Genomic DNA, 16445 nt, shown 5'->3' on the forward strand with positions numbered 1-16445 from the left:
TGTGTGTGTGTGTGTGTGTGTGTGTGTGTGTGTATTTTTTTCTGGACCCATTTGTCCATAGAGGGGCATCTGGGTTAATCCCATACCTTGGCTATGGTGAATAGTGTTGCAATAAACATGGTTGTGCAGGCGGCTTTATTGTATCCTGGTTTGTAATCGTTTGGGTAAATTCCTAGGAATGGAATTGCAGAACCATAGGGAATTTCTATGTTTAATTTTTTTGAGGAAACTCCACACTGCTTTCCAGAGTGGTTGAACAAGATTACATTCCCACTAACAGTGTATGCCTTTTGGCGGCATCCTTGCCAGCATCTGTTATTATCTGTTTGTTTGTTTTTAAATAATGTAGGGCAGAAAATCAGATGCTTGCAACTGGCTTTGCTGAAAACATCATGAGAAGATGGGCCAGGGTTTAGGGGTGAGAAATTGGACGGGTTTTTTTCAGGTAGGATCATATACATATATATATATATATATATATATATATATGCATATATACGTATATATTCCATAGCTTAGGAGGATTGGATTTTTCGCTGTATTTTCAGAGATCTAATTAAGTTGATTAGCCAACAAATGGGTAAAAATTCATAGCAACCTGATACTTACTGTAGAACTGATGACAGTTGCAGTCTGTTGCACTCATTAATTTTAGATCACAGACTGAAATTTTTAGTATGCAAATCACACAGGAAAATCATGTTCTTAGCTAAGTGTACCAGCAACCTTTTTTTTTTTCCTCCTCCTTTTTGGGGGGTTTATTTATTTGTTTGTTTCACTGGAACTACTCCACTCAAATAATAAATAACTTCAACATTTGAAACTGTGTGTGGAGCAATTTCCTAAATGGCCATTGGGAAGCTTTCTTCTTTGATAAATATTGCAGTGATTGGCATCTCTCTCTCTCTTTTTCTTCTTCTTTTTCCCTGGCCCAAAACAGAATGAAGAAGATGAGCAACATTTATGAGTCAGCTGCTAACACGCTGGGAATATTTAACAGTCCTTGCCTGACCAAAGTTGAGCTGCGCGTAGCATGCAAAGGCATTTCTGACAGAGACGCTCTTTCCAAACCAGACCCCTGTGTCATCCTCAAGATGCAGTCCCATGGCCAATGGTTTGAGGTAGGCATGTCCAAAGATTCTCTTTCTGTCGTGGTGTTTTAATACTGCTGATACGTTGACATTCGATCCTTTCATTCATGAGCGTTTGGGCTAGTTACCAAGACAGTATCACCATGGACTGGCTGTGCCATGCCTGGTCATCAACAAAGGGTGTAATGGGTGATAGAGTTGGCAAGAGTTATGTCAGCTAGACACCAGGCTGACTGGGCTAAGAAAGTTGGTGTCTCGAGGATGATGAAGATAAGTTCTCATAGAAAAAGACAGGAGTTCAGATTGGCTTCAATTAGGATGCATAGAATTCTCATTGAAAGCAATATCAGCTAAAGTGTATTTGGAGGCGTATTTTAGGTGCTTTGTGCAGAATGACTTCCTTCATCTTTACGACAATGTTTGGTTAGGTTTTCTATAAAGATTTGGTATTCCTTACAGGTTCTGGGGGGGAGGGAGCACCTAGCATGCCCCAGAGGTACCATGAGATCTTATCCTCAGTTTACAGATGTGAAAACTGAGGTGCAGAAAGATTAAGGATTTGGACAAGTTCATTCTAAGTGGAAGAGCCACTATTTAAACCCACACTGTTGAGCTCCAGAGTCTGAGATTTATGTTGCGATTTCATCCTTTGTAATAGGCTTGAGTGTCAGTCTTTGGTAGTTCTCATGGCTACTTGGTCGCTGAGTTAAAGTCTCACTGCAGCTGTTTCCGTGTTTGTTTATAATCAACACAAATTGGATCCTGTTTCAAGGGGCCTGGTCTAAGTAAACAGTGAAGGCTTGACTCCATGATAGGTAAAAGAGAGAGTAGATAACGACTTGTTTTGAATCCACTGGGATCAACTCTTCCCATCAGTTTAGAAATAGCTGGAAATCTCTCCCGTAGGGAAACCTCTTCGCCTCTATTGTAGAAAAGAAAGATACAAGATTCAGCAGGCACACTTGAATGTATATCAGCCACTTCTCTGAAGGCATGGTTTGCAAGCGGAGGCGTGAAATTCAGGTGAGAGGCGACACCCGCAGCGAGGGAATGACAGGCACATTCGGGATTCTACTTGTGGCACCTTGCAGCTCTCCACAGTGAAAACATAAAGCAGCCAGTCACTGGTGTTTTTGTGGGTGATATCTTTTCTTTTTCCTTCTAATTATTGTCATGGCCTCAACTGGTGGATTTTATTGACTGTTATTATTTAATTCAACGTAAGGAAATGATGCGCCTACAGTAGAAAAAGAAGTCACTCTACCACTTGAGCCATAGCACCAGTTCCGGCTTTTTCTGTGTATGTGGTACTGAGGAATCGAACCCAGGACTTCATGCATGCTAGGCAAGCACTCTACCGCTAAGCCACATTCCCAGCCCCTGAACTGCAGTTTTAAAAATGGGGTTCCAGCATAGAAATGGCCCTGCGATGCCACGTAGTGCGACTCAAAGGACCACTGTATCAGCAAGGGAACAAAGAACATTTAACCTCTAAAGTGGCTCGTAAAAATTTAAGCCTGGTTTTGAGACTCTGTGGGACCTACAAACTCACCTTGGTGCTGTGAATATGAATTAGTGAAGGTCACTGAGAATGAGTCGGGGCGGGGGGGGGGTGTCTCAGAAAGATAGGACATCAATTGTCCTGAAATGTACAATTGCAGGTCAGCACTGTTGGGGATCTGTGTGTGAGGGTCAGGAATTCACTCCAGAATCTGAAGTTGGATGATGAGCCATGACCACCCCCCCCCCCCCGCCCGCTCATGGTTGTTTGACCCTTAGCATCGATCCCATGAATGAGAGCATTTTTTCCCCTAATAGTAGGGCTTGAACTCAGGGCCTGGGCACTAATCCCTGAGTTGTTTTGCTCAAGGCTAGTGATCTACCACTTTGAGCCACAGTGCCACTTCCAGTTTGTAAGTGGTTCCTTGGAGATAAGAATCTCTCGGGGAATTTTCTAGCCAGGTTGGCTTTGAACTACAATCCTCAGGTCTCAGCCTCCTAAGTAGCTAGGATGACAGGCATGAGCCACTGATGCCCGGCTAAAGACAGCATTCATATCCTCACTGGGAAAACCCAAATTGTACCCCAGACTTTCAGAATACTGTTCCAAATCACTGTTAATTCCATTCTCCTCTCCTACTAAATGTCAATTATTGAACTTCTTCCTATGAAGCCCAAAGTAATTCTGAGGACTAATTACTCTCAGATCCAGTCCATACGAAAACATGTTTTGATGAATCATAGGTTTTGATGAATTGTTGGTAATAATTGTTGGTCCTAATTGTTAGCAATAACTAGTATGGCCACATTTGACACACATCCATTCTAGGTAGACTCTGATACAAGATTATCATTTATGATGAGAAGTATAATCTAAACATTACCTTAGACCCATGAAGTTTATGTACTTCCTTTTGTTTTTCATTTATAACAAAAGGCACGACAGGCGCTGAATTCACCCCAGCATGTATGGGACACCATGAAAGAAAGCCTGGCTTGTGTTTAAGACCTCAGTGTTCAGTAGAACTTATCCAGTCCTAGATACAGAGGGTGAGATGTTCAGGCAGTCAAATGATCTTGGGACAGAGAGCTCAAAGCAAGGCCTTGATTTAAATCTTTCCCAATCCCTGAATGTGTGATAGATAGATAGATCACCTTGAAGGATTGTCTCCATGTAAGGGTGCCTAGACTACTTTATATGGGGTGGGACTGAAACCCAACCACTCCTCTTTTTTTTTTTTTTTTGCCAGTCCTGGGCCTTGGACTCAGGGCCTGAGCACTGTCCCTGGCTTCTTCCCGCTCAAGGCTAGCACTCTGCCACTTGAGCCACAGCGCCGCTTCTGGCCGTTTTCTGTATATGTGGGTGCTGGGGAATCGAACCTAGGGCCTCGTGTATCCGAGGCAGGCACTCTTGCCGCTAGGCTATATCCCCAGCCCCCCAACCACTCCTCCATTCTCCATGCCACAATTCTCCATCTTCTTCTCTCCTCTAGTCCCCTCTATCCAGATTGTCACATGATCCAGCACCCCAGTTAGCAGTTCTGAAGTAGAAGTAGTTGTCCATGTGTGAGTTTGTCTGTGGCGTGCTCAGGGAAGTAAGCTGAGAACGTTTTTAGCAATGACCTTTCCTTGTGGGTTCATGGGAGAACGCCATGGAATGGGTCTCTCACACTAAAGACAGTAAGTAGTGACTGAGACACAATGACAGAGCTCAGTAGTATGGGCTACATTGTATCTAAGCAATCAGTCTTCGGTCTCAGTCTTCTATTGCCCCAAGGTCTAGAATTTTTTTTTTTTTTATGAAAATGGGATTAGGTAAGATGAAGGTTGACATGACAGCTGTAAGCAGCCACCTCAATGTGTCGATTCTCTTACATATTCATTATTTTATACATATTCTACCATAACCATGTTGATTATTCTTCCTTGGAGACTTTACTAACTAGTTTAAGGACACTGCAGCTTGAGTAGCATTGAAACACCATTCAAGGTCATACAACTAGTAGACGGAAAAAAAAAAAGGGGACCGAATGGATCTCCAAACCCATGCTCTTCCCACTTTATCAGAAGTTGCAAGCTTGAAGCTGGTGGCTTTTCTCTGTCATGCAGATGCATTTCGTTTAATCTTCATGGTATCCTAGCTAATGTTTTGTATTGATTGCCAGCGTTACAAAGCATCAAGCTTTTTTTTTTTGTTTTTTGTTTTTTGTTTTTTGGGTTTTTTTGGTGTGATATTCTGGATTTGAGTAGAGCTGGCAATAATGAGCATCTGCTCTCTTTTTTTTGGTGTGCTGGTACTGAGTCTTGAACTTAGGACCTGGGTGCTGTCCCTTAGCTTTTTTTTTGCTCAAGGCTGGTGCTCTATCTACTACGTGAGCCACAGCTCCACTTTTTTGCTGGTTCATTAGAGACTGGACTGACTTCCAACTATGATCCTCATTTTAGCTTCCCAAGTAGCTAGGATTATACATGTGAGCCACCAGTGCCTGGTTCTACCTTTCTTTAAAAATGTGGGGTTCGGCTCCTTGCTTCCTATGAGTCAGACCGACTGTTCAGTCACTTATCCTACCTGAGTAGGCCCTTAGAGGCCTTTGGGCTTTGAATTCATGCCCTCTCCCTTGCTAGGTCTCTGAAACACAGTTAGGCTCTCAGTTGGGGACACAAAGGAAAGGGGGGGGCATGGAAATGAAAATGAAGTCAATTAAAGCATTTCCTCTGAATATTAACAACAAGCTCCTTTCTCAAAAGAGTTTCCATTCCTGTCTTGTTGACATGTCATGTTTCAGCGGCTAACACTAGTCTGACAAATGAGAAGAAAAAAAAAACAACAACCCAACAACAACTATTTTCTTCACCAAGTTTCCACCATGGTTTTACAGCAAATTCCCACTTGGGAAAACTTTGATACTTCCTTCCATAACACTCCTCCACGCCCTTAACACATACCTCATAAGACTAATCTCTTTAAAAAAAAAAAGAGGGAAAGCTGATTTTATTGATATTAGAACTCCTATGCTGAACAAAGAACAGAACAGAAAAACAAATCAAAAATCAGCGCAAAAATATTTCCTCCTCACTGCCTGCCTGAGGTGGTTGTCTTGCGACCGGAGACCGGAGAACAGATCCGCTATCCAGTTTGTAAACCATGACCTTGGACACAGCAAAAGAAGATGGCTGGGGTGCATAGGAGGAGACCAACTGCATTTCCTTCAATTAAAATCTCGACATCAAGCCAGTGGCTCATGCCTATCAATCATCCCAGCTACTCAGGAGGCTGAGAGCTGAGGATCACGGTTCAAAGCCAGCCAGGGTAATAAACTACTCAGAAGTGGTGTTGTGGAGCTGAGGCTCACGTGATAGAGTGCTAACTTTGGGCACAAAGAGGCACAGGGACAGCACCCAGGCCCTGAGTTCAAGCCCCAGCACCGGCAGAGCATCTACCATTAAGAGCACTCTGCCTCTAGATGTAATCACCTTCAAATTTTTTGCCAGTATGTATATTTGGTTATTAAAAACAACCCTACAAATTGGTCTTTTATTGTTTTCCTCTTTCTTTGAAGTCTAATTGACAAATAAAACTTGTATATAGGGGTTGGGAAGGTGGCTTAGTGGTAGAGTGCTTGCCTAGCATGCAATGAAGCCCTGGGTTCGATTCCTCAGCGCCACATACACAGAAAAAGCCGGAAGTGGCGCTGTGGCTCAAGTGGCAGAGTGCTAGCCTTGAGCAAAAAGAAGCCAGGGACGGTGCTCAGCCCGAGTTCAAGCCCCAGGACTGGCAAAAACAAAACAAAGCTTGCATATAATTCAGAGGCACAGTTGAGCTATACCTCTACTTCTAGCTTTTTTTTGGGGTGGGGGAGGGCTGGTTAATTGTAGATAAGAATCTCTCCAATTTATCTGCCCAGGATTGACGTTGAACCTCGATCCTCAGATCGCAGCCTCCTGAGTAGCTAGGGAAGACACGAAGCCCCATCAACTGGCTCCAACTCTGGCTATTCTTTTTTTTTTTAAATTTAATTTATTTATTAATTGAACTCAAATTTTTTTTGACAAGGTGTTGTGCAAAAAGGGTACAGTTACATAGTAGGGCAGTGTGTACATTTCTTGTGATATCTTACACCCTGTTTTTCTTTCCCTTCTCTAGGTCAGGTAGACATATATACAATATACAATGTATCAAGAACATATACAGTAGCCACGTGGCCAAGCCCAAGAAAATTCACCTAGGGCTTTAAATGCAATGTCGATATTAGACAATATGTCGACAGTAGTCTTAGATGAACGTACATACATAGCTTTTGAGCTATTGTATTCCACTGAGAGGTCGATTTTTGACCTTTATATGTTGAGTAGTTGTTTGGTTTTAGTTACATACTGTTGGGTCGCTGCCCCAATCCTGTGGGGAAATACCATTTGACAAACAGTTTTTGGTTTCACAGACCTGGTCTCTACTGTCTCTCCGTCTCCCTTTGTTAACAGTCATGTATCAGGGAGATCATGCCCCTTTGTTTTCTGTGTTCTAGGCTTGTCTCGCTCAACATTATTTGTTCGAGTTCTGACCATTTCCCCGCGAATAACAATAATTCACCACTCCTAATCGCTATGTAGTATTCCATTGTGTAAAGGTACCATATTTTTTTGGATCCATTCATCTGTGGCCAACTCTGGCTATTCTTGATCAGATTTCTTTGTGTAACATAAAGACAGCTTTAAGAAGACGTTAACAATGTCTCCCATTCCTACCAAGTCTCTGACCGACCACTCGGGTCGATCTGGGGGAAATGTCTCAAGTTTCCTTATCCTTTCCCTCCACCCCTTGCATTTTGAAGAAGATGAATAGACATGTAGCCGGTTCATTCCACTCGTCCCTTCAGCCTAATCTCTAAACCCAGCATCTCAGAGAGAGGCCATGCTGATAACCTCCCTTCCCATTTTTTAAAAAAATATTTTTGCTCCTGTGTCCATATCAGCCTCTACTCTTTCAGCTGACTTAGAAGAGAAATGACAAGAAAATTCTTCCCTTCTGGAAACGCCAGACATTCTCAGGGTCAGTGTATAGGCTAATTAAATACTTTATCTTGATTCAGGTTCAGCCAGGTTCAATTCCCTTATCCCAGATAGTTCTGTTTTCAGCATTTCAAGAGTTTCCACTCCTTCCTGAACATTTTAATCCTAGATATTTTCTTCTGGAGTGTTCAGGGTAGTTCTTTCGGGAAGATTACAGTTTATGATTGTGTATCAAAGGAGGAAGAAGATTTCACGTCTCCTTGCCACCCTTCCTCCTTGGGTCAGTGTCAGCGTGTGTGTGTGTGTGTGTGTGTGTGTGTGTGTGTGTGTGTAAGAGAGAGAGAGAGAAAGAGAGAGAGAGAGAGAGAAAAGAGAGAAAGAGAATTGTGGAGCTTGAACTCAGGGCCCGGGCGCTGGCCCTGAGCTCTTTTTGCTCAAGACTTGTGCTCTATCACTTTTAGCCACAGCACCACTTCCGGTGGTTTTCTGGTGGTTCACTGGAGATAAGAGTCTCACGGGCTTTCCTGCCCAGGCTGGCTTTGAACTGTGATTCTCAGATCTCAGCCTCCTGAGTAGCTAGAATTACAAGGCATAAGCCACCAGTGCCCAGCTCACTTTAAAAAAAAATTTTTTTTAGAAGTTACTTAAGTGAGGACTAGAGTCATTGTTCAAGTAGTAGAGCGCCAACTTAACAACACCCTGAGTCCAAACTCCAGTACCACAAAATAATTGATAATAATAAGAATCATAAAACTTTAAGCTAGGTGCTGGTGAATCACCTCTATAATCCTAGCTATTCAGGATAGAGCCCTGGAGGATCACCGTTCAAAGCTAGCCTGGGCAGAAAAGCCTATAAGACTCCCATCTGCAACTAACCAGCAAAAATGCAGGATGGAAGCATGGCTCAAATGGTAGAGCACCAACCATGAGCAAGAAAAGTGAATGAATATGAAACCCTGAAGGCCAAGTGCTTCTCTGGAATGATCATTCCAATGCATTCCTACCTAAAAAGCAAGAGATGAAACAGAGGCAATTCTCTGAAGAACATAAGATTTTGAGTGTACTACACAACACTCCCCAATTCTTTTCCATCCCATCATGCCCTGGCTGTAGAATGCATTGATTCCTCATGGGGGTGGGGAGGAATGACTAGCGCATGTGCCAATATTCTAATCACATTTCTGCCCTCCCTCCCATACAGTCACTGTATTCATCAATAGAGCAATAGAATATGACGGATATTACCCTAAAACTCTAAAATACACAACTCAACTCACTCATACCCTAATAAACAGTGTGAGAGTTTAATGTGAGAGTTGCAGTATGTGTGCGAGCACACACACACACGTGCAGCTGAAGAAATGAATCAAAATGCCTCTAGATTGTCATCTCTTTAATTCTGAAGAATTTCTAGGCTTTGTTGCTGTGGGTTATTTAAAGAGAGGGAGCGAAATTGATTTAATAGCCTGTCACATTATGCAACACTAGAAGAACTCGAGAAGAAAAAGCACTCTGGTATTCTTGGTAGGAAGGAAAATATTGTGACAGCTGCATGGACCAGTCTTTGTGGGGAAAGGGAACTGGTAGAAATGACGGTAATGAATGAAGGATGCTTGAAAACACTATTGCTCCTGTGGGACCCATCTGACCGTGACATGGCAGGCCCTCTGCCATGTAGACAGCCATGTCTAACTCTCAGGTGGAGAGAGGGAGGAGAACACTGCCTGCTTCGTTGTTTCTGTGTGTGGATGTGGGCGTGTGTTTGTGATGCCGAGGTTTACATTTGGAATTTTACACTGGGACCAAGCACTCTCCCGTTTGAAACACACCTACAGCAATTCTTGCTTGTTTATTTGTTTGGTTGTTTGGGTTTTTTGTGTTTTTTTTTTTTTGGAGTCTGGCTTTTGCTCCCTAAGGGCAGAGGTTACATATTTGGGGGGAAGCGGGAGGGCTCTTTAGGTCGGTCATGGGGCTTGAACTCAGGGCCTGGGTGCTGTCCCTGAGTTTTTTTTTTGTTTTTTTTTTTTTTGCTCAAGGCTGATGCTCTAGCATGTTAAGCCACAGCTCCACTTCCTATTTTCTGGTGGTTAATTGGAGCTAAGAGTCTCATGTATTCCGCTGAAGTAGCTCAGTTGGGAGAGCGTTAGACTGAAGAGTCTCATGTACTTTCTTTTCCGGGTTGGCTTCAAACCCTGATCCTCAGATCTTAGCCTCCAGAGTAGCTAGGGTGACAGGTGTGAGCCACTGGTGCCTGGCTTGATGTTAAATCTTAGTCCTTCTTGGACATCTGCCTCCTGAGTATCTGGAATGATGGGTAGGTTCTACCGTATCCAGATTATTAATTGATATAGTTAGGATATTGCTATTTATTTTTCTTTTTTTGGGGGGGGTGTGGACTGCTCTAGAATCACGTTGCTCCCGATCTCTTGACTCCTGAGTAGTTGGGATTATAGGCGCGAGCCACCCCCTGTCCCTTAAAAGTAATTTATTCTATCATCATTTTCCTTTGGTGGATTATTACACTGTTCTACTTAACTGCGGTAGAAACCGAAAATGACCAAGTATTAGGATAGATTGGTAGAGCTCATCAAAATTGCTTAATACCTTTGTGTAAACTCTGGCAGTTTGCAGAAGCCATTTAGGGAACAAGAAGAGTACAAGAATTGCCCACCTCTTGCCAGCCAAAGACCACCAACTGGAGTTGAGCCTGTTAGGTTTATGGCTCATTGTCACAGGGAGAAATCGCCCATCCGGGAACGGTGGGACATTTTATTAGGAGAACATGGTTTGGGCTGGTGGCTCACCCCTGCAATCCTATCTACTCAGGACACCGAGACCTGAGGATCCTGGTTCAAAGTCAACCTAGATAAGAAAGTCCATGAGACTCTTACCTCCGATAAACTTCTCAGAAAAAAAAAAAATCTGGAAGTGGTGCTGAGCTCACTTGATACAATGCTAACCTTGAGCCAAAGAAGCTTAGAAACAGCGCCCAGGCCCTGAGTTCAAGCCCTGTAACTGACCACAAAAAAAAAAAAAAAAGGAAATGGAGACCAAATAAGTAGGATATGTAAAATGACCTTTTATGTACTGGCTTTTAAAAGATTACTCAAAGAAATGGTTATTTATGACATTCAGTGTACACACTTTCTTTGTTTCCTTTTCTTCTTCCTTTTATTTAGCCCCATTTCTCTCCTCTTCTCTTTATCTTTCTGGATCATTTAGAGGGAAAGTTCTCAAGAATTATTTGCAAGACATCCATCTCTCTCCTATTGAGAACTCTTTACCAATAAGTGGGCCATATGTGTTTCAGGTATATACCTGATTTATGGGATACATATAGATCTTTAAAAGATTATTATAACACAAGTTACATCCATCATTTTTGTATAGCAAGAGCAGTTAAAGTCTGCTCATTTCTTGATTTTTTTTTTTGGCTGGTCCTGGGGCTTGAACTCAGGACCTGGGCACTGTCCCTGAGCCTCTTTGTGCTCAAGGCTAGCACTCTAGCACTTGAGCCACAGCACTACTTCTGGTTATTTTCTGAGTGTTCTACTGGAGATAAAAATCTCATGGACTTTCTTTCCCGGGCTGGCTTGAAACTGCAATCCTCAGATCTCAGCCTCCTGAGTAGCTAAGATTGCGGGTGTGAGCCACCAATGCCCAGCCCCATCTCATTTCTTAAGCCAGGTTCCAGTGAATTGCATCTCAGAGGAAGCCCATTATTTCCAAAGATCTCACTTCAAAAGCATTAGCTGGCCAGTGACCAGCAAGCAGTGATTTAACGCCTCATACCCTGCACCCCTGTACCATTACTTGTGGGGATGGCCAGCTATGGTTTTCAAGGGACCAAGAGAGAGATAGACATGAACCCAAGTCTTCTTCAAAAGTGTGGATGAGCCGGGCACCAGTGGCTCATGCTTGTAATCCATGATACTCAGGAGGCTGAGATCTGAAGATTGCAGTTTAAAGCCAGCCGGACAGGAAAAAAAAAAATCCCTGTGAGACTCTTATCTCCAGTGACCCACTCAAAAACCAGAAGTGGTACTGCGGCTCAAGTGGCAGAGTGCTAGCCTGGAGTACAAAGAGGCTCAGGGACAGTACCGCCCAGGCCCTGAGTTCAAGCCCCACAACCAACAGCTCTGAGGTAATGAATCTTGCAGGAAATAACATGACTTATAGAGACACTTGTGCTGTGTCTAAAAATCTGACCTCACTGGAGATGACTGTTAATTCTAGTGATGAATTGAGTGCCTCATCAAGCTTCAGACCCCAAGACAACATTCGCTGCTATCTTTTTTCAAGACCTTTTGGGAGACACAGTTCTCCCCTCCCCAACTCCAGCCACCCTAGGGGGCCCAGTGGGTTTTGAGTCTCTCTCTCTCTCTCTCTCTTTCTCTCTCTCTCTCTCTCTCTCTCTCTTTCTCTCTCTCTCAGCACAGATGGCATTCATCAGTTCTCAGTGGGGAGAGGAGGGGGCTTCACAGAGGAGACTGCTAGCTCTGAGGTTTTCATGCTCTGAATCAAGAATAACCCGGATGTAGCCTTGAGTCTGAATTAGGTCTCTCCCACTCTGGCCTTCCCCCCCCCCCCCAATCCAACCTCTGGAGACAGGACATGGTATTCTTACCTGACTCTCTGTTGTCTCCCATGGTCTCAGGGAAGGGTGGAAGGAGCTTAGAAATGAGTAATGGAAATGTGCTCAGGTTAGGTCAAGATTTCAGCCCTGCCACACCTTGCTTACCCATCATCTCTGGTCCTGTCTGCCCTCACTTCATTCATGACATGTAGCTGGCCATGCATGTACAGGCCTGCAGTGTTCCTTTGGTTTCAATCCCTCCCCCTTCGCCCCCCCCCGCCCCGCCTCCCACTCCTGTTGACTTTAAAACTCCTAAAAGCTGAGAGAGACAAGGCAGAAAGTATGACTTGACATGGTGTCAAGGGGACAGACTTCCAGTGTCAGCGTGTAGATCATTAGAGAGAACTCATGAAAAAGCATGGCTTAGTCAACTTTTTTAGCCTGGGGATCAGCACCCCCTAGAAGAGCGTGAGGAATTGCTTCTTATTGGATCAAGTGTGATTCCTCTCTGGTGCTCGGAGCAGGGCTTGGCCCTTGCAAGCTTCATTAGACTCTGCCACCTTCTGCAAGTTACCCGCACAGATTAACCTTTAGTGAAATTGATGACAAGACACACACCCCCACACGCACACCTGATTCATGGGAAAGAGAAGGTCTCGTCAACAAATCAACAGCTCTCGCCAGAAGTGAGGGGCATGCCTTCCATTTGATAGAACTTGGACTGTTGTAGAAACCAGATAAATATTTATTGTTGCTCTTTATCGGTCAATGTGAAGCTGGGTTTACCTCTGAAACGGTAGCTCCTTTCTATTTTTTTTTTTTAGCTCCTTTCTATTTTTAATGGCGCTAATGAATAAATAAACCGAAAATACCAATGAACAGCAAAACAAAATCTATGAGCTTGTTTAAAAGCCAAATACATTTTCCAATGACCAAGTACATTATTGTTTTCAGCACTCCCCCAAGAGACTATTCTTCGTTTAATTCTTTTTAAAAGTATTTATTTAGTTGCCTTCCACATTCGATGCAACATACCCTGAAGAAAAAAAGTCTTTGGATTGCAGAATTAATTCTTGTTGTTGTTGTTGTTGTTTTCATTTTGTGTCAGTGCTAGGACTTGAACTCAGAGCCTGGGCGCTGTCCCTTAGCTTTTGTCTTCAAGGCTAGTCTGGGCCAACTTTGAACTGTGATCCTCAGATCTCAGCCTCCTGAGTAGCTAGGATTACAGGTGTGAGCCACTGACACCTGAATTTCACCTGAAGGATTTAAAAAAAAAAAATCTAGACTTTGTTTATCTGTACAAAAGTCTTAGCATTCTGTGCCTCAGTTCCTCCCGTTTTCTTCATCAAAGAGCCTTCTTTGGATGGCTGGGGTGAATGTTTAATAAGTCGATGCACAAAATCTTTAGCACAATCCTACTGTTAGTACAAATGATCTGTCCTTTAATTTTATTAGTTCTATTTATTTTCTGCGTATGTGACACCAAGGAATTGAACCCAGGGCCTCATGCATGCTAGGCAAGCACTCTACCACTAAGCCACCTTCCCAGACCGTGATCAATTCTTCATACTTCTTGGATGCACATGAGTGAGTGTGTCCAGGGTGAATAGAACAGAATGAGATGAGTCCTCTGGAAACTTACCCAGTCCCATTCCTGCAAAAAAAAAGGCCTGGTCCTAGCAGGTCAGGGTCCCCATCTGGTAACTGTGCAAAGCTAACAGAGTGACAACAATGGGGTGATAACAGCTGTGATTTTCATTAAAAATCGGAATGGTGGGATCACGTGCGATAACATCTCTATTCATTTTCTACTGCAGTGCAAAGCTTTGCCTTAAAGGCAAGGAAATGATGCCTTTCTCCCCCCTCTACTCCTTCATATTTTCTGTAGTTCTATAATGAAGATAAGGCTGATCGAAAAAGAGCTCGTCCCCTCTTCAAGGCTAGCTGGAATCTTTGCTAGAAAGTATGAAGGAGGAGGGATGAAATTAATCTGAAGTGTCCCTGCACTCATGTGTGTGATGTTATTACAGAGGCCCTGGTTGGTGTTGCTAGCCGAAAATATTGACATGGAGTCTCTTCATAATGGTCTCATCTCACTCACAATATGATGGCTGGGAAATAAGACAGACAGACAGATGGATAGATGGAATGAATGAATGAATGAATGAATGAATGAATGAATATGAGACAGAAGCCATATTGCTTTTCTGAGCTAATCTCCTTAGATGGTTAATTTTCTGTGCCAACTTGACTGAACTATAGGGTGCCCAGATATTTGTCCCGGCATTCTGTATGTTTCTGTGAGAGTGTTTCGTACGATGTTAGCATTTAAGTTGGTAGACTGAGTAAAGTAAACCACCCTTCCTAGTGTGGGTGGGAATTGTCAGTTACTAACTCTGATGGAACCTAAAAAAGCTGACTTTCCCTGGAGTAAGAGGCCTGACTATCTCCAAGTTAAGACACGAGCATCTTCCTGCCTTCGGATTTGAATTGAAATGTTTTTCTGCATTGGTAGGTGTCATGGTCACATGTCCCTGGGACTGGCTTTATTGGTTGGATCTCCCTCTTAGAAGTATGGGCTTAGGGGGGAAAAAATGCCCCACCATCTTTTCCTAAGCTGCCCCCACACATCTAAATCTCCCTGAGAAAGATGTAAGCATGTCATTAACCTGCTTCATAGATCCTGGTCTAGCTGCTGTCAGCCTCTGGAAGCTCTTTTTCACAACTGGCATTGGATAATACCACCCTATTTTATTTAAAGCTCTCCAAGAGAGATTCCTCTGACTTCCTTGGTATATCTGATTTTAGTCACCATCATAGTCTCTCTCTCTCTCTCTCTCTCTCTCTCTCTCTCTCTCTCTCTCTCTCTCTCTCTCTCTCTCTCTCTCTCTCTTTCTGTCATCAGGCTTGAACTCAGGGCCTGGGCACTGTCCCTGAGCCCCTTCTTAGCTCAAGGCTAGCACTCTACCACTTTGACCCACAGCACCACTTATGATTTTCTGATGGTTAACTGGAGGATAAAGAGACTCACAGACTTCCCTACCTGGGCTGGCTTTGAACTGCCATCCTCAGATCTCAGCCTTCTGAGTAACTAGGATGACAGACGTGAGCCACCGGCAGTGCCCAGCTTCATCTCTTCTTATTGACACAGAGTCCAAAGAGATTTTATTTTCTCCACTTCCTAGGATACAGAGAGCACACACCCTTCCAGCCCTTTGTTCCCTGGCCGCATCAGCTAGGGAGATCCAGTTACGATGATTCTGATGATAATATTACACATTGTGTCTTCCTCGTTGCGTTCCTTCATTTGTTCTTTTGTGCCCTTGTTCTAGACTTTTGCAAGGCTCTTCATGGACTACTGCATTGTGTTTTAACAAGTGATCTTTCAGTCTATTATCTGTCCCCGAAACATCTGTAGGACCTTTCACAGAAAGCTTTGTTCAGATGCTTGGTTTCTCCTAGAGGCTGGTTGCTGGATTTTCCTTCTCCAGGCTACACGATCCCTGGCCCTTGCCCCTGGGGGGCTCCCAGAGCTGCTGCTGCTGCTCCTCCTCCTCCTCCTCCTTTTAATTGTAAAGGTGGCTGTGCTCCTTTTGAACTTGCTTTAGTGTCATTTCTTTGAAATGGTTGTGTCTGCTACCTAGAATCAAATGATTTCTAAATAGGAACCTTCTGGTTAGCACCATCATTAATTAGCAACCTTTCTCAGAACATCTAAAAGAAGGTTGTTGGGAGAACAATGTGCTTGCCACAAACCTAATGCCATTTAGCAGTTTAAAAACAGAAGAAGAAAACCACGACTCCTGGCTGTTGAGCTGTGCATGCATTCTGTTGGATTTCCACACCCCCCCTCTCTTCTTCTTCTCCCATCCCTAGTCCCCTCTCCATCTCCCTCTTGTCTTCTCATCTCAGAATTATACCTACTTATCTTGTATTGGCCACGTCGTGGGTGTCTCATGCCTGCTTGATTATGAGCCACCGAAGCCCTTGTTTATGAAACGACCACGTTTGTGTGAGGGCTACTTCTGTTTACCCATTTGGTTGTTGTTCCCTGAGAGCAAGGATCCAATCTTGTGCCCGCTCCTTCTTAGCTCCGGCCTCACAATGAAGTGTGTGGCAGATGCTTGGTGAATATTTAATTATGATTGAATGCATTAACAGATCATTGGCAGGTGGTGGTATTTTGCCCATTTGGGGGGCAGGAGCATTCATGTGGGACCAAAGAGGGTACTGTGATAGGACTTTACCAAGTTGCTCCTGAACAGTTACAG

The 16445-nt window shown here is 43.6% G+C and overlaps 1 protein-coding gene across 1 annotated transcript in view; it reads left to right on the forward strand.

The window, feature by feature from the left end:
• Nucleotides 1-941: 941 nt before the first annotated feature.
• Cpne4 (copine 4) overlaps nucleotides 942-16445 on the forward strand; it is a 122937-nt gene continuing 107433 nt past the window's right edge. Inside the window, exon 1 of the mRNA XM_048334591.1 lies at nucleotides 942-1121. Within this exon, the coding sequence (XP_048190548.1) occupies nucleotides 942-1121 (180 nt within the window). The remainder of the gene's footprint in view (nucleotides 1122-16445) is intronic.

This window comes from Perognathus longimembris, chromosome 26 (genome assembly GCF_023159225.1).
Source record: "Perognathus longimembris pacificus isolate PPM17 chromosome 26, ASM2315922v1, whole genome shotgun sequence".
Taxonomy (NCBI): Eukaryota; Metazoa; Chordata; class Mammalia; order Rodentia; family Heteromyidae; genus Perognathus; species Perognathus longimembris.